The following is a 19,691-nucleotide window of genomic DNA, read 5'->3' as shown; positions in this document are numbered from 1 at the left end:
TAAAGAGTAGGCATAAGAAAGTAGCAGTCCCCATGGAGTGATAATGTGCAGCCATGAGGAAGAGGTTACAGTCATTGAGTCTTTAATGTATCCAATGTATGATAGCAATATCAAAAGTTAAGTGACAGTCAATATGTTGGAAAGAGCAGTGGATATAGTCCTCTATTCAACAAAGGATAGTTCGTTGTTAGGAGCCTCCTGAAAATATCGAGAGGACAGTCACAAGGACAAACAAAAGTCTCAGAGTGTGTATAGTATACATAGCCATAGGTGACTGTCATAGGAATTTGTCACGGTCCTAAAGGACAGTGATGGCATAACCCTTAAAATCTGAGACAAAGATCAAAAAGACAATGCAATGGGTAAAGAATGCATACTGAAGGTTGAATTTGCAATGTATGAAGACAGTCAAAGGGACAGTGGTCTCGTATAAGAGCATAGATATCACCATTGAGGATAAAAGTAGAGACAGTGTCCATCATGACATTTGATGTTATATAGAAGTCCCACAGTACCAACCAAATGCCAGTAAAGTGTAGCTAAAGGAGAAGCAATCACATAAAATACAGTGAGAAATAACAGTCCATTAAAGACCTTCATAAGCTAGAAAACTTGTAGGGTTTTGAAGGAATGAAGAGTAATAAAGCATCCTCATTAAGGCACAAAGGTAGCTTTAAAGCTTTGAGCAGAACATGATTCATAAAAGGGAGCACATGGTGACAAGACTTGATTTTAAAATTCAAATTTGCCGTCAATGTAACTAAGTTCAAATTTTGGAAAAAGCCAAGCAGGGTCGACCAAAGACAAATCCCATGATTTGAGGAGGTCTTTTAGGCCTTTACAGCAGTTTTACACCTGATTTGAAGGCCCCCAAGGGTTAGTCATCAACCAAGGGGAGTTTTGGGAGCAAAGTCAGCCTGTTATCTTCGGTTCCAACCCCTTTTTGACGAATTTCCAAGGCCATCCACCCAGGCAATTCTGATTTCAAAATCACAAGCAGTTAGCTACCTGATTTGGAGGACAGGGAATAGCCAGCACACCCACAAGTTAGCTGAGTCATCAAGCCAAAGGGAGCCAAGCAATTCAGAATTCAAAAGTTTTGGAGCCACTTTTGAATATAAGTCATTCTTCTTCTTCTCTTCTGGACTAGTTCTGAGTCTTTCTTTTGCTGTAGCAGCAGAGCTTGTACTTTGTAACTCATTTCTTATGAGTTTTTCAGTCAATCTATAAGAATTTTTACAAATTTGTAATGCAAAAAACTTCTTTCTCTCAATTAAGAAGCTCATTTCCTTCTCAAGTATTCTCTGTTCCAATATTGTGTGTGAGTGATTTAATAAAAATATTGTGATTTTATATTAAAATCCTTCATTTTTATCCGATTCCTTCAATGTTGGGTTCAAAGAGTGTTATAGTGCAGGTTCTTGAATGTGTTGCCATTTTTTATGAAAGAATGTTATGAAAACAACATTGTTTTCTTCAAACAAACATTAAAGATTAGAACCTTTCATGAGAATGATTTTTTCAAGCATGGGTAATTGAGTTGTGTGCTGATTTAGCTTCGTTATTGAGTAATTTTGTAAGTTCAACGGCAGGACAAGTCTTTTTAGTCATGGTGCATCACCTGTTAATCGATAGTTTCAGTTTCAAGAGCATACTTTTATCCCTTTTCTCAAAAAGAAATCAGTAGTTTTTAGGATATCAAAAGGGGAGTCAGCTCATAACTTGGAGGTTCATATTCGAAATGAGCAACCCACAGGCTCGAAGATGTTCCCATGTTTCACGGGATTGCAAAGCATCAAGCTTAGCTCTCGAGTGCAAATCCCTGTGACAATAGGTACAACACGACTGAGATAGTACGTATGCAAAGAACAGATTTGCAAAAGTCGGTTTTGATTGGATAGGCTATCCATCCTTGGCCTTGTGGATGTTAAAATTCTTTCTTTCTTTATTTCTGATTACATTACAATTTTTCAAGTGGGTCCCATTTTTCGTGTTAAACACCCCCCAACATCATGCTACTTGCAAGGTGCACTGTCGTTAGATCATGAGATGCAATCTTGTCCGTTCAGTTCAAAAATGGCATGAAGGAGCATTACTAATGATAATGCGCTTTTTAAATAGTGCTTTGAGCTTGGGGTTGGACAACAAAACACTAAACTACTTCCACCAAGTAAGTGAACCTGCCACGTTATACATATTGCCGCCACATATAGCGGTAACTCTAAATTTGTCACTTTCGGTGCTAAATATACATATTATTCAGCAAGGAATTAGTTGATAAGTTGGGGTCACTTGTCATCATATTACACAAGAAACGGACAAATTTGCAAAAGTCAATTAGATCAGATGCGCTATCCCATAGACTTTGTTAAGTCTCGTGGACATTAAAATTATTTCTTTCTTTCTTTCTCTTTATGATTGGCCTCAACCCTCATAGCCTCACCTTGCACGAGCAACCATAAGATCTAATATACATCTTGCAATGTGACCATCATCTCCCCCATTGAAAGATGGAAGGTAGACGTGTCTGCATCCCAACGTTCCATGAGCACCATCAACATCAAGTCATGAAATCTAAATGTGGCATCTTTTATACCGACCATAATCCTACAACTCGAAGAAGTCTTATCTTTGCGGCAGTAAATGTTTGAGCGTGGTCATACAGTAATGTGTAGATATCCTGCTTTCATGCTCTCGCATCTTCAAAGGGACCTATCATCACAACAAATAGATTTCATCACTTTCCTCATGGCAAAAGTAATTTGAGCATCAAATTTTCAAATATCATGCAAAATCCCCTGAACACTGGCACCTAATCTAGATGTTGGTGCATCCTCTGGACACTTGCACCCATTTTGGATGTTAGCACTCTAGTTGGACACTAATCTCCAATTTGGATGCTAGCATTCAGGTTGGACACTGGGGAATGGCTTAAATCACACACACTAAGCTTATACTTCTAGGATTAAAAGTGTTAAACACTTAGAGTTGACTAATATTTTTTAGGCTTAATATGTTGCTTAAGGTGTGCGGTCACACTAAGAATACACTTCTAGGATTAAAAGTGTTAAACGCTTAGAGTTGACTAACATTATCTAGGCTTAATATTTTGCTTAGTGTGTGTGGTTTAAGGCTGGTCGAACACTAGCGCTCTATATGAGCCCGTTTTTACATGAAAAAGTACAAAAAGAAGATTATTCAATGAATGAACCAATAATAATGCCTACCTCGTAGGCATGGATACCTTACAAGATGTTATCCCTCACCTATAACCTAGGTCGTCGGTATGATTGTCTATGTGGCATCCTCTCTCATGATCACGTGGAACCCTCTAAATTCTCAAAAAAAGAAAAAAGTCAAATGAAAAAAAAGTAAAAAATATTTTTATTATGTCTAACCCTTCTATTCAACACTCTTTATTCAAACTTTCATAACTTAGACTTACAAACTTTGTTTTTTTTTTCCATTATTTGTTGCATTGGAATATTAGTTCTACCCTCTCTTATCTCAAATGTGTTTTGTTTGGGTGTTATTCTACCAAAGGAATTTTCATCAATTCTCTAGAAAATTGTATTGAAAAAAATATCACGCTATTTCTACATCCATAGAAGCAAAAAGAAATAGGGAGCATATATCTCCACTCAAATTTCATTCGCTTTAGAAGTTTTTTGGATTGATGTATTGTTTGTTTGCAGGATGATTTTGATTTTTGTGGTACTATAGGTTACTACATTGGGGGCTTGTTCTCACACCTAGCAACATTTTGTATCCTCTATAGTATCCTTTTAGGTATCCTTTACATGATTATTGGCTTTTAGTACTTTTTCCTATACTTAAACTATAAGGTCTACTCCCTTCCCTCTCCTTCTCATCTTATTTTAATGTGTTATTTGTATAAAATACTCGGTGACTTTTGATTATATGATACTTGGATGCTATTATGAAACTCAAGTGATGGTTTCATTATTTCTTTTGCTTTGGATATTACAATTATTATTGTGGGCACTATGGGTGTTGGCTTTTTTTCATAGACATGGTATAATTATAGTTATATGGATTGGTTTTGTATGATTATGTGATGGACTTTAGGTTGGTTAATGTTATTTTGTAGATAAATTGTTGTATCAGATGTTTTTTCTTTATGTGAAATGAAAACCTAAGGTTTATTGAGATTAGATTATAATACATAGAATACTCAATTGTGAGATTCATAAACTATTCAATTACAATGTGATTTGGTGAATAAAAGTTGTGGACATGGATTGTGGAAGCATTGGGATAATTGATTTAAGACATATTATTGATGTATAATAAAAATTGGATACTAATGCTGCAACTATGATGATTATCTATAACATAATAATGTCTATGTATCAAGTCTACAGGTGAAGTACCAACAAAAATTTGTGGTCACATAGCAATTCCAATCTATATTTTTTGCTCATGCAAATGATCTTAATTAGTTGGAGGAATTAAGATCATATGTTATATGTGAATGTTGTTGTGTTGTAAATATGTTGTATGTGAAGTCTAATGTGTCTTATCGTATAATTTGTTTGTGAAGAAAACTGATTATTGTTGTTCTTTTGTGAGTTGTTTCATAAATTTTCTTTTAAGAAATTTTATGAAAATTTTAAGTGAAATAATCATGTTTTTAATTTTGAAATTTAACCCTAGGTGTTAGGTATAGGGGTAGGGATATTTTAAACCTTTTAAAGACCTTTTAAAATGTTTTTAAGCACTTTAAACTTGTCTTTTCCAAAAGGGTGACAAAAATAAAGAAGTTAGTTGTGGGGTAGTTGGGGAGAGGAAGTTTTCTCCTTTTTCTTTATATGTTCTTTTAAGGGGGGGGCAATTTTTATTTTTTATTTTTTTATGAAATTCTTGGTTTCTTTAGAGTTTTCGTCTTTTAAAAACACACTTTCAAGGTTTGCAAACACTTAGAGTTTTAAAATTTTACTTGAGTTACATTTTTTGTATGTGTTATTATGTAAATTTAGTTATGTGAAAAAGTATTGAGGTGTGTAGTTCATAAAACCTATCTTTACTACCAAAATTTTCAGTATGTTTGTTCAATACTTTGGGCCACAAATTAATAAATACTTCAACTACAATGATTAGGGATTGTTCAACTACAATGATAGGGTTATTGTAGCTAGAGATTCCTTAGAGCAACAAAATGTTCTCTTTTGACGATCATTTTAATTTGCCTTAAACTAAATATATCTTTACAAGTTTTTAAATGTATTTATTTCTATTGGAACTAGTTGAGGATAAAATGGATTAGGTAATGCATGCCTCGAAGGAATTAAACTACAAGGTGGCTAAGAATGAGAAGGGACTACAAAATGAAAGACATTTTTAAGGGAGAACTGAAAGAATGCCTTAACTATTTGACCAACCTTATAATACCACTTGGCACAATGGAAAATCTATTGTATCATACCCTAAGGAACTAACAAATAAATAGACACTAGACCCTTTAAAGAGGAAGGTGATAGTAATATAGATGATACTCCCTATTGCATGGCTTGTTAGATGTGACACTCACCATTGCAATGCATTGTAGCTTTGGTCATTATAAATCCTAATGAAGATTATAATGAATGCACTAATGATAGTCATAGGTCAAATTTAGACCACAATCACCAAGACATTAACATTTTGTCCTCGCACTGTTCTTGTAGTGGAGATGACTAGTATTATGCTAAAGAAGGTGATCATGAACAAGACATAGAAGACAAGAGATATGTAGAAAGCTAAACCCATCAACATTTTTTTCTAATGAAGCAAAAGAGTTCCATGTTCATTACATTGATTCTTCTACCAAAACTTTTTGCTTAAGAAGGCCTCTAATGAAGAGATCAAGGATTTCACTATGGAAATAATTGCTCAAGTTAGAAAGAACTATAATTTGAGAATCAAGAAGAAATAGAAAGGAAGTCTTGTGTTAGGAAACACAAGGGGCATTTTATCACAGAAAAAAAAAAGTAACAAGGTGTTTAGACATCTACAATAAGTAATGCTAAAGATAAATAAGATGCCATCAAACAAGATCGGAACACTAGGGTCCTAGATTTGAAGAAAATGAATTCAAATAGCATAAGGATCCAATCCGTCAAACATTCTACAGTTGAGAAAGAATATGTAAAACAAGATATTGCTAGTCACATAACATTTTCTTCTAATATTATTATTCTTGTTGACACACCATTGCCTAAGTATATCTCATTGGAATATGGTACATATATTGAGCCAAATAAAATTTTATGTGCATTTGATGGGAATGATGAGAATAACAAACCATAAGTATAGATCTCTAACTTTGATTTGCAATACCCCTACTAGTGAATGTGATAATAGCAAAAGTCGCATTGAAGAGTGTAAAGCGGAAAAATCGAACCCTAGTCGTTCTCCCCTTCCCAACTCCAAGGAGAGAGAAGGGAGAGTCACTAGGGTTGATGGTTTTCACTTAGGGGAGACTTTACATTCAAAAGAGGGGTTGAAACCCACAAGATCCAATCTCACGCAATGCAAGATTGGATTCTAAATGAGTTTCAAGGGTTAAGACATCAAGGATACCCTCTTTTGTAAAGAAATGTAGATAGATTGATTGAACTAGGAATGCATGTAAAGTAGGAAAGATTCCCTTATAAACAGAGATAGGGATACGGGATGAAGCTGCGGACCTGGAATTAGTAGTAAAATGTCGAGACGGTGCTGTTCTGCAAATTTGAGCGAAAGTTGACGGGACGATGGCGCCCGACGTGCACACGGTCCTCCGAAAAATCCGCGAAACGAAGGTGGACTTGTTCGTCTCTGCACAAGGATTCCAGATCTTCAATTACAGCCGCGTACCTGCAACATGCGAAGGTGTAAATGTTGTTGTATGTTGTATGTTGTATGTGGTATGTGATCTCCTCTTCAATGGTTGAATCCTTGTCTTGAATGCAACACTTAGCCTTGAATGGAGACTTAGAATGATCAATTGCTTGAAGAAATGCTTGAATGCTTGAATGCTTGAATGTTTGAATGTCGTTTCCGCCTTTTTTTTCCATCTACCAAAATGGGAGAGGAAATGTAGTTTATATACTTGTCAATTAGGGTTGATAGACTGATTTTCCCGACCTTAGGCCGACCAGGAAACATTATTTTCCAATTTGCAAACTTAAAGACCCGAAGCCCCATAAGAGACCGGGCCCAAAATAGGGCCAGGGACCAGGGCGCTGGGCGCCATGGTCCCACCTCCAGGGACAGCGGGGTGCAAGGAGGATCAGGCCAGGGTGCTGAAAAATGCAGTTTTTGATGTTATAAACAAGTTTCGGGGTCTCCATTCAGGTTCCGTGTTGCATCGCCATCGTGAAGACCCAAATGCAATCGAAATTGCAAGTGTCGCAATTTTAGGACGCTACAAAGAGCAAAAGGAGAAATAACAAAGCTGACAATGTGGAAATGCTCTAGGTATATATAGGAAATACATTGAATAAATACCCATGTTAGGTGGACCCATTCTGTCATAGTGCCCATCAATAGCAAGCTTGTTAGAAATTGCATGATAGACTTTGGATCATCTACAAGTGTCATGCCTCTACAAGTTATGAATCGATCGGTCTACAAGTCACTAGGTCATTTGGTAAGTGCTTTGTTGTAGACTCTAAAGAAGCCCTATTATTGGAGTCATGAAAGATCTTGATTTTTTTAGATTAGTTTGATATCCAAAAAAATGATATAAAATGAATGTGACGATATACCCCCATAGTATAGTATGCTCCTATCAATGAGGTGGTGAGCTAGAATTAGAGGGACCATCCAGATGGATTCTTCCTATTCAATGATCCAATCAACAAAATTAATGTAAGATTGGATGGGGAGCCTAGAGACCAATAAATAATTGATGATCCTACTAATATTGACTGAGAAGAGAGCTATTGATGCTTTAGGGTTGAAATCAACAATGGAGAAGATAGTGGTGATTGTCAACATGGACGAGAGGACCAAGAGATATTGTTAAATGATGTGTGGACTATGCATTTTGACGGGGATTGTACCAAAAGGTGTAGGGGTTGAGATTGTTCTCATTCCCTTGAAGGTGAGTCCTTCAAATCTTCTTTCAAGTGAAGGTTTGAGTGCATAAATAATATAACAAAAAATGGATCTCCGCTTATTAGGTTTGAATCTTACTTGGAAGCATAATTTTAAGATTTTGAAGAGTGTTGGGAGATTCAAAATTGGTGATCTCCCAAATTAGAGGAAGGTATACTTCTAAAAACAAGAGATTGAAACAATATAAGAATGTTGCTTTGGACAACATATGTTTCACTCTTGATAGTATTGCCTGGACTCTTGTTTGTCGATGGAGAAAAGATCATTCTTCCTCCTCTTCCCAAACTCTTCTTCGAGTTGCGGGTGAAATTTTCACCCACCCTTAATGTGGGTTGCTAGCTGTTCTGCTAGGTGTTGTAAGTGGTCTATTATGGCCTGTGTTGTCAGTGGTCTATTCTTGACCTATTGTAAGTTGTCTTTTTGACCTGTCTTTATATAAAGTCAGCACCCTTGTTTTGCTGCTTTTATAATCAAAAACACATTTCAAAAAGCTTAATCTCAACAATTTTTCCCTTTCTGTAATAGACTCATCACTTTCCTTCTCGACATTAGACTCGTTCAAGAAGTCTTCCTCTTTAAATCATCTTCATTATCACTTATTCCAAAAAAAAAAGTTAACAAAAGTTTAACCAACTCTCCCATGGATTGTTCTTACTCTACTTTACCTTGATGCCTATTTCTTAGTGTTGCCTCAACCACTGATGATTTTCCACAGTTGCCTTTCATATAGCGTTCTAGCCTAGTCACCCTCACATTTAATTCCTCTTCGGCTGCCTTTTGAACTCTTCTTGTCATTGTCATGCACAATCTTTCAACAAATCCAACAAGAAAACAGCCAGCTCCAATACCAAAATTCATTATTAACACGTTTGCTGTAGAGCTTAGAAGGCAACCAATTTGTAAATACTCCGTACTTGCTTTGGAAATGAAAGTTCAAACAACATAGAGAAGGAATTCTAACTAAAATAAGTGAACAACTCACAAAAAAAAATTATTCTTCAAAAACCCCAGGATAAAAAAATCTAGTACCCTACTAGTGGTTATTTGCCATGCTTCCTTAATTAATTTGGAAATGGAATATTACAAGAAGTGGGCAATCTCCTTGCCTTAATTTTCACAGATTTCTCCCTATTGTAAACAAATTGTAACATACAATAACTCCCACAATTCTCCAACACATTGATATGCCTTTGACGCTTGCATACATGGCTATTTATAGATTTCCAAGGACAACAAAGTTCTCCCAAACACCATCACTAGAAGTTGTACAAAAACAATTGGCTCAGATTCTAAGTCCTAACATGTGCACTGTCAGTCTGAACATTTTTTCCATCACAGTATGAAATCTATGTTTTCTACCATTACAACAACATCCAGTACTTGTTCATACACCTAAATTCAATCTTTTGTTCAAATTCTTCTGTTCTAAAACATTTTCCAGGTTCATTCCGATCAAGCTGACGCCCCAAGAGTGGCACCCTCTTAGAAACTCCCAATATGGAAATCCATCGAGCCAAAAAATGTAAAATTGGATTTTGATCATATTAAGGGCATGCCGGTAATTGTTATAGGCTTATAGCAATCTACTATCATATATTGTAAGACACGTGGCTATTACTTAATTTAACCTTTAACTTTCAGCATTACCTAATTAACCCTTAATTTGGTTGTTATCTTTCATTAGCATAATGTAAAATTAGCTCTTGTCACTACGTAATGAATGAATGAATGTTTTTAATGACGTCCACAAGGCCAAACAGCCTATGGGACCCACGGATAGCTAGCAAAAGAAGGCAAACGACAAGATATCTATACAACCATGATAATTGTATTGAATATATCTAGAATTAAATGTAAGCACCACGTTAGGAGTGTTATGTCCAGGCACATACTCAGAAATTCCTTGAAGAGACTCAAATAACTATTTGTACAGGACGGTGTACATGCACACAAAGCTATCTGTAATGAATCTACACCTTACATTGTCCTGTTATTTCAGACCCTTTAGTGAATACCTTTCTTGTATGTCCTTGTGGGGCCTGCCAACTTCCACCAGGTCTCTCAATGGGGTTTCTCATTCTAATGCTCCAACTCACTATCATACTCTATAAATACTTCGAAATTTTTTTATTTATTATTTTTTTTTGTTAAAATAGAATTCAATTATCAACCATTGTAATATATTATTGACCATTGTAATAATTATTGGAAAAAAATGATTATTGTAGGTAAGAGTAAATATATGAATAGTATAAATAGCGATTGTCAAGATGCTCTTAATAATGTAATCTCTTCATTTACGCTGTGCCTATATGGAAGTTCATTTGCGTTTTCTAATCATACTGTTTCAGTTAATATTGGAATGGCTTTATAAAATGGTGTATATTGGAAACTTCTGCTTGAATATTTTATACGCAGAAATGCATCCAATGATCATAGAAACAAAAAATCAACCAGACAAACTGATAGAATGAACCACAATTTTACTGAAACTTGAACAGGGATTCTAAAATCCATGAACATGGAGAACATATCCAACGAAGAGAAAAATGATATGATATATCAGGAACTCTCTCAAACAGAAAATGGTGTAACTTGCCCAAGATGAGGGTTTTAATGCAGAACTAGTCCACTTTAGGCTTAAGCCAAAACAAAAGTTCCAAGTTCGTCATACAGCATTTCCAAATTTGAGGAAAAAGGGAGTGTGTTGTGAAGTTCGACAATGACAACCAAGTTCGTGTAAACATAGCACTCAGACCTCCACAAAATTATGATTTTGAATCTGCAGATAGAAGTTGCCCTACAACAGAAGATTTCTTCAAAATTTTAATAATATCTTCACGATCAATAAAGAATTGTCACATATTTGTTCAAAAAAGCGAGCAATGGGTCATATAATATATAGATCACTTTATTCCATTGCAAATTGAATATTTGCTACTCAGTAGCATGTCAAATATGAACTTGTCCAATCTTAACCTTGCAGTTTGGGCAAATGAAGCCTACAGAATCTGCTTGCAGATCACTGTCAAGTCCATCATGGCTGAACTCTTGGTTACACCATACACAAACAAAATGCTGATTACTGTTTTCAATCTTGGCCAATACCTCTTCCCACTCAAATTGACCTGGGGGCTCCATTTCCTGCTGCAAAACAGAAGAATCTAAGCCCAAGTCCATTGGCTCATTGATTGGACTGTTTGTTCCTTGGCTTGTTTCAAATGAGAACTTCGGCATATACTCCATCTCAAACTGTTCAAAGCTTGTTAAGCTGTCAATTTTATGGTCTGCAGATTTATAATCAAGCTCATCCTGGAAAAATATCAATTTTTAAATATCATGATTTGAAAACACAAATGTGAACAAGGGACTAAATGAATTCCACCAAAACAAAATACCTTTACTGATGCTGCATCAAATGCACTGAATAATTGTCCTTCATGGGAAGATGAAAAGTCATTGTTTCCTGAGGGTGATGACGATTCAGGGATTGCTTTCAAAAATAAATCTGTATTTTGATCTTGCTTACTACATTGTTGGAAAGTGGAAATTACTGTATCATCAAGATTGGCCTCCTCTGGACACTTGTTATCACAGATGACATGAAGATTAGGATCTGCATTTTGCTCTTGCAGATTACAGTGTTCGGAAACTGAAGTCACATTAGCATCATGATTGGGATCCTCTGTATGCTTATTATCACAGATATCATGAATGTTAGAGTCTGTATTTTGCTCCTGCTGATTACAGCATTCGGCAATTGTAGCTACACAACCATCAAGATTTGTGTCCTCTGTAAACTTAGTACCACAGATGTCAAGAAGATTAGAATTTGCATTTTGCTCCTGCTGATTACAGTCATTTGAAACTTCAGTCATGGTTGTATCAAGATTAGCGTGCTCAGTAAAGCTATCATCACACATATCATGAAGATCAGTATCTGCCTTTTCCTCCTGATTGCAATGTTTGGAAACTGAAATCACAGAGGAATCATGGTTGATATCCTTTGCAGACTTATTGTCACAGGTATCATGAAGATTAGGATCTGATTTGCCTGCTGCATTGGAAATTTCACCCAATAAATCTTGAGGCCTTTTTGCATTTCTCACGTGAATACCAACATGACCAGTGTAACGATGACGCTCATTGAAAACTTTATGACATATCTGACATTCATATTTACCATCTACCATGATTACCCCGTCAGAAATGCTGGACTTAGCAGAGCGTGTTTTCTTTTCTTTTTGTCCATGATGAACAGCCATATGTGCAGTTAAAGTGCTCATGTTACTGAAGTTTATGTTGCACTTTGAACATTTGACAGGCATATTTTGGGTTGGTACATCATGATCCTTGCTAGATTTGTTTTGAACCATTCCTAGTGTTAAATTTGAAGCATTTTTTTCTGATGTCTCTTTATGCTCATCATCAAAGGCGATGTCATTTAACCCTGGAGAGTAATGTTCGAAACATCCTCCACCAGAGTCCACTGGGTCCACTGAGTTACAAGGCTGCACACAAAATCGGAAGTTCATTTGATGTTAATTCCATAGAGCTTGTATAGTGTCAATCAGAGAAACAAAATGACTTAAAGCGTACCATGCTAGATGTCGTTATCGCGTAATCATGTACATTTTTTGCAGAGTGGCAAGAGGGTGTTTCTGAAGGTACAACAGCAGGGCACTGTCCATTATTCGAAAGCATGTATGCAGAAACTTCACGACATGAAGCTAATTGCTGACCATCTGGGCTGAACAATGGAATATTGAAAAGTAAAACATAAGATATAAATCTAGAGCTGAAACAAATCACAAACTGTTGCACTATATACTCTAGTGTATAGATCTTGGTTTAATATGATTCTTAAACTAGCATTATCTACAAACATTAAGCCAAGGAACCATATAAACCACCTGACAAAATTGGACCTTTGAATATCAACATGCAAAATAGCTAACTCTAATCTGCATCAAAACATTGAAATCCACTTCTAATTCTCTTATGTTTGAACCATGGATCTAGAAGCATGGTTGCGTGAATTTTCTACATTGTTGAAAAAGATAATTGCATGCCATTACTAAAAGTCCTGCTTAAACAGATAACTGGTGATTCTAGAGCTAGTTCTAGAGCTAAGCAACTGCACTGAAAAGTGAGTCATACGAATCTATATTTGTATGCTTAGTCAATCACCATCCATCTCAAAAAGCAGGTGTCCTCAGAACACTTGCTACAAGAGCCCTGAGAATATCAGATAATCATCATTTCCAGTAAGACAGGGCATCTCTCTTAAGTGCTTAAATTTAATGACTTCAAGGATAGAAAAATTGCCAAGGAATTCATTGTACTAAGAGAGATTTTATGCAAACATCCTCAGATTTCATGCCCTACATTAAAGGTATATAAAATAACATAACCAAGATCCTAAAAATAGGTAAAGTCACTACAATTTCTTCTTCACAAAACTCTCGTGAGGATACTAAATCAAGTAAGAATCCCATTGCTCTCAGGCAGACAAGCAGGATTTATCTATTTTCATGCTCGTGTGAATGGTCACATATAGGAGAAACAGGGAGGTCAGTCCAGCACAGCTTGTGAGAGCATGCAACAGATGTTTTTAACAAGGTAATCAAATCAATCTTGGTGAAGCATTCATTCTCACCTCATGAGGTTTATACTGCAAATGCAAAAGTTCTTGCCAGAGAAAATCACCTGACGAAACAAACCCTAAGACATGCTGCAGATGCAGAAGCTGTTGCCAGAGAGAATCCCCTGACAAAGCTTAAGTCTAAGACTAGCCACTGAAATCATTACCAGACAACTTAAACTAGGATGATGACCTTGATTCGGGGTACACTTTTGAAGACATGTTATATAAAATGTATTTTATTTATTAATTGCAATAAATGGTGATTAATCAATAATTTGTGATCACTGGTCTTGCATTAATCCTATCTCACCCCACCTTGATGGTAGTTAGTGACCATTTAATATTTCCAATCTGCTCTTAATAAAAGTTTGGGTTTGGGGCAAGAGATATCCAGCCTACATGTAATTATAACAAATAGGGTTCTTGTTGTGACCATTTCACACATCACCCCATTGCAAATGGTGACCCTTGCTTTTTGCTTTTTAGGGTTTGTTTTTTGGTCTTTTAGGGTTTTGTTAGTTAGCCTTTGCATTTTGAGTGTCGCCTAGGGGATCACATGGATAAGCAAGACCGGCTTGAGTGATGTCCTGATCCTGAAATTTTGGCTAAGTCTGAATGACCTGATCCTGAAATTTGACTAAGTCTGGAAACTGAAAAACCTCCAAAAACTAGATTTTGCTATATAACTCCTGGAGGTTTGAAACCACTCTCAAACATCCTGAGTCATTCCTGACCTTGTTTGGTTAAATTGAAACATCAAAGGCATAGTGGAGGATGAAATGAACGTGATAGAGCATCCAGACTTGACAATGAAATGATGGAGTTTTTGTCTACAAAGGTAAAAGCGCTCCTGTCCCTCACCAAGGGACCAGAGCGATTTTCTTTATATACACATTTTTAGACCTTTCTTAGACTTGAACTCTTATTCATGGCGTGTAACAAGATGATATCTTCCTTAGCCAAGACATTTCATGGTGAAAAGTGAAGCATTTTGGCCTAGAAGACAAAATTCGCTCCTGTCCCTCACTGAAGGACCGGAGCTTGAATTTCAAATTTGCACTGTTCTTGCAGGATCAAGACAATTTTATGATTTGAAGAGACCAAGGAAAACATGATTTATCCATTGAATATATTTTCGAAGGCTAACAAAGGACGGATAAGCTTGGATTTGCAAAATCGCTCTTGTCCCTCTCCAAGGGACCAGGGCGAAAAACCTGATATCCACCCTTTCTCTTCAAGTTTGGACAAATCTAAGCCTTGACATAAGTTTGAAATGAGGTTTAAAATGCCTTGAGGTGGAATTGAGATGCAAAGATTACAAATTTTGATGACAATGGGGAAAAGCGCTCCTATCCCTCACTGAAGGACCAGGGCGAAAGGCTTTGGAACACCTATTTTGCCTTGCAAAAACAAGTTAAACATGTATGGAATGGACGAAAGGGATGATTGCTAGCCCCACAACGAGAATTGGCAATTAAAAAATGAAGGATTGAGGACAAAAGTAAAAATCGCTCGTCCTTCACCAAGGGTCCAGGGCGAAATTGATGATATCCTTCATTTTTTGCATTAATTGAACGTTGACATTCCTTGAAATTCACCAAATTTGCTCACTTCGAAGCCTTTGGAAGATTAAATCAAATTCACATTAAATTAAAGGCATTTCAATTTAATAAATTAATTTTGTACCTTGAAATAATCAAAATAAACATCTTAGAGGTATTAAAATTAATTTAAATAATAAAAATTAAAAGTTGAGCACACAAGGCATTATTTTGCCTTTATTTGGCAAGTCGGCTTACTCCTTTTGAGGTTTTATTTATTATTTCACCTTTTATTTGCTAAGTCGGCCTCATGGGTAAGTAGAAGGTGAGCGCTCTATATATTGAAGGTGTTTTTTCACAATTTAAATCATTCAATCATCCTTTCCTAAGTGCGAAATTGGAGAGCAATTTGAGGAGTGAAATCCAGAGGAGTGGAGCGAATTTCTACCAAGTGTGGAGACTAAGGAGGGCGAAATTCATCTTGAAGGCTATTGGAGAGGCGTATTTCTTGCTAGATTGGAGGATAAATTCTAGATGTTTTGAAGGTATTTGAAGGCGAATTTCCAGATTTTTTAAGAGGAAGGTGGAGTTCTTTTCCAAGCTAAAGGAGGTGCATTTTATCCAAGGGAGAGCTTTGATCTACACTTTGCCTAGCAAAATTCATCTATTTTTACATCATTTCTTAGAGTTAATTCCCAAGAGGAGGTATGGCAAAATCATCTTGACACCCTTATTCAAGGTTTGATTTTTTAGACATTTTTTGGAAAAATCTAAGTATTACATGGTTAATTAGGAAATGATAACAAAAGATTTATCATGAAGTTTCCTAATTAAAATCTTGAATCTTCCTTTTAAAGTTTAATTTTTAGATTTCAAGATATATTACTAATTTTGAAATGTTGTGTAGGTATCAAGATGGCGACTCCAAAGCCCGGAGGATCTACAAGTCGGCAGGTTCTCATCAAAGACGATCAAGCAAGGACAAGGGCGACCTCCTCCAGCCTAGCATCGACAAGGACGGCCTTCTTTGGACTAACGTCATCAAGGGCGACTTCTCCAATCCAGTATTCCAAGGTGAGGTACATCAATCATCCTGCAAATCAAGGACACAAGAAGTCAGAGCAAAGGGTTCGTTGAAGAAGCAGATAGTTCCAGATGAATTAATTAAAGCTAGCTTCTCAACAACATCAAGTTGAATATTTACCAAGTTACAAGTGTCAGACGAGGTGGCATCCTAGTCATCACTTCTCCAGTCAATGTGGTCCACCTCAGCATGTCCAGATTCAATGTACCTAACTCATGGAAGGTGGCACAAACTTCTATGTACCTACCCCAGCTATCCATTGGTGGAATTTTCTAGAGAGGACATGTGTCCAAGCAATACAATTTTATCATTGGTCAAGCATTAAATGTTATGTAATGGTTGTAACAAACCCTAATTAGGGTTTTCATTGTTGAATCTTGGCCATTGATCTCGAATTGATCTAAGCCATCGAATTGTATTGAGGGAACTATATAAGCCCTGGCATTTCATTTGTAAAGGCAATAGAATAGAAATAGTTGGAAGCAGTTAGTAGATAGAGAGTAGTTAGAAGGTGATTAGCTAGTTGATAGAATAGCAATTAGAGTAGAGTAGAGAGAGAAGGCAAAGATTGTTGCCAAGATGTTGTTGTAAAAGACTTGTAACTTCATTGAAGAAATGGTGAAATTTATGGGTCGATTCGACAATTTGCATGGTCTTTATACTTCTCATATTTGATTTCATGTTATTAGATGAGTGGAAGAAATGTGTTTGATTGATGGTGAAATTCGTATATCCATACTACTAGCAGTTTGTTGATTGCAGACTTGCCTTGCGTATTCAATTGGAATCGTTCAGCTTAAGCCTAACTTCAATTATCGCTTCTTCATTGATATGCATCAGCGTGATGGTGTCTATGCCTGCAGTGATGATTTGAACATCATAAAGCTTTCCTTCGAAGATCGCACTAGCCTTGTGGAGATGGTCCAGCGATGTCAAAACAAGACTTAGTTAGAATTTCATCGAAGATCAATCATTGCTCCTACATTCCTTAGTATTAGGATTAGATCCTCTCCTCACCCTCGTCTTTTTTCCTTTTTTTAAATCAAAGCTAGTAAGAGTCTGTGTTCCAGCAAATGTTCAAAGCAGATCAGAAGTTCAGGCATCAAGTGTAAGTCCCCTTGTGATTCAAGCAAATCACATCATACCACAAAGAGTTTATCCACACGTAGAGATCCTACAACGAAGAACCTTGGAGTCATCCTGATTGATCCTTTTTCGCGATATCTTCAGCAATCAGAGGCTTTATTCAAGAGAGGATAAGGTACCTTTAGGTATTTTATTCTGTGTTTGATAGTGTACAAAATACACGTCAACAGTTCTCTAAATCAGAGCAATCTTTCATCATTCTCATATTTATGATGGATCTCGAAGGAAACCAGAAAAGTCTATAACATTATTATTGTTACAAAGTAATCTCCAAAATAACTTTTGATACTTATTCTGGACCATGGAAGCTCTAATTCTTTAATAGTTTCCCCAAATGGAAGGGAGCTGTTTTTCCAAGTCAGGATGCTTGAGAAGCCGAGGTTAAACTGTCAAAAAAGATTGTCTTAATGAAGCAAATTTGACAAGAGGAATTAGTTTTTTGTAGGTTTTTTACTGATGACACAAGACACATCATCGATAAAATCTACTACAGCCTCTCCCATTGTCTTGATTTTGCTCTGCAGTCAAATCAGACAAGAATAAAAAGGAATTCATTGTGAAAAATAAATTCAGTAATCTCATTTTGAGATATATAGTTGGAGCTTGGCATCCAGACATTTGATCCACTCATTCATAGCATCCTCTCAATATTTTGAATAGCATATCTGCCCCAAGGTGCTCGCTTGACATGGTACATATGCAGAAATCCATTACTATAAAATAGGCCAGATGGACCTTTCATGGGTAATGCTGTGGTGAAAAACTGATGGTGCCACATTACTATATTAGAAGCTTCCAATGGTCAATCTCTTGTGCATGTGGAAATTACCATGCCCAGGTCTGTCTCATGACTCCTAAGATCGTGTCTAGCTCTCCATTGCCCCGCACACCCTTCCCTAGATCTTGGCTCAGCATCTCCAAGACCAATATGTGCTTGTCTCACATTGTTGGTGGGACTTTAAGCTATTCATACAAACTGTTGCAAAAGATTGATTTAAACTTGGATCATGACTTTTTCAAAAGAATTCAAGGTGAATTATGAGCAGCTGAGTTTGACAGTGTATTGAACTGTCTTCCAAACTCAGTTGTTAGTACTAAACTTTAGATTTCACCATGGCTCCAAGATAGATTTCATTGTTGAAGTTGAATGTACAGTTTTTCCTGAGGATGTTACAGAAGAACTATAGCAAGATTGTCTGATCACTCTCCAGAATAATAGTCACATTGGAATAATATATCAAAGAAGAATTTGCATTGTTAAGAGACTCAAACAATGAAGCTAACTTTTTTGTGAATAAGAAAGACTATTCAAAAGAGATGCAGGGTAATTGTCATGTTCGTACCATGGTAGTAAAAATCTCAGGAAAAAATATTTTTTCAAACAGTAAGGAAAAAATTAGATTAAGGTTATGGTTAGCATTATGATTAGGAAAACTTAGAAAATTTGCCACAGAAATAAGAAATAAACCAGAAATCCTATTTTTTTACCAAAAAATAACAATTTTTTTCTAATAAATTGCCAAACAAACTAGTCAAAATCCAGATTTTTTTAAGATAAAATCTGACGGGCGAATGTTGATTAAAAATCTGACGGGCGAATGTTGATTAATTGGGATGAACATGCAATTTTATAACTATGGCCTTTGTACAAGCAAAACTAGAGAAAAGAAAAAAATGGATAAAGCAAGTGTTAGGGAATGTAAAGAAAGCTATGAACAAGTTTTCATTAAGTACCTATGTAAAGAAGCAGCTTACATCTAGCAAGCAAATCACTCCTAGAATTTAGAGTTTACCAAAAATACACAAGTCAGCTATTTCACTGAGGCCAATTATCAATAGTAAATACCATAGCAGAAAAAATCGTTTAGGGATAAAATAGGCAAACCAAGAGTATAAGATTTTTTGAAAAAATCGGAAAAAATCGGAAAAAATGGATTTAAAAAAAAAAACATAAAAAATTGTAGAAAAAGAGAGAAAAACTATTTTTTTAAAAACTTAACGGCATTTCCATAGCATAGAGATATAGAGAGCAAAAAAATGGATTTTAAGCCATGAATTGTAGAAAATAACTTTTTGTTGTTTATATTCATATTGCTGATTACATAGGCATATATTCAGTTAACTTTTTAAGAGGGCAGTCACCAAATACATGAAATAGTTGTCCAAGTCA

At 36.0% G+C, this 19,691-nt stretch overlaps 1 protein-coding gene across 2 annotated transcripts in view; it reads right to left on the bottom strand.

Moving 5' to 3' along the window:
• Positions 1–10,566: 10,566 nt before the first annotated feature.
• Positions 10,567–19,691, bottom strand: part of LOC131030608 (uncharacterized) — a 58,516-nt gene continuing 49,391 nt past the window's right edge. For both annotated transcript variants that reach the window (XM_057961487.2, XM_057961488.2), the window contains 3 exons: positions 12,703–12,853; positions 11,502–12,614; positions 10,567–11,415 (listed from right to left, as the gene is read on the bottom strand). In XM_057961487.2, the coding sequence (XP_057817470.1) occupies positions 11,056–11,415; positions 11,502–12,614; positions 12,703–12,853 (1,624 nt within the window). In that variant the 3' untranslated portion in view covers positions 10,567–11,055. The remainder of the gene's footprint in view (positions 11,416–11,501; positions 12,615–12,702; positions 12,854–19,691) is intronic.

The sequence above is a fragment of the Cryptomeria japonica genome, chromosome 2, assembly GCF_030272615.1.
Source record: "Cryptomeria japonica chromosome 2, Sugi_1.0, whole genome shotgun sequence".
In the NCBI taxonomy this organism is placed as follows: Eukaryota; Viridiplantae; Streptophyta; class Pinopsida; order Cupressales; family Cupressaceae; genus Cryptomeria; species Cryptomeria japonica.
Note: the sequence above shows the minus strand (reverse complement) of the source record. Positions and strands in the feature narration are given on the sequence as shown.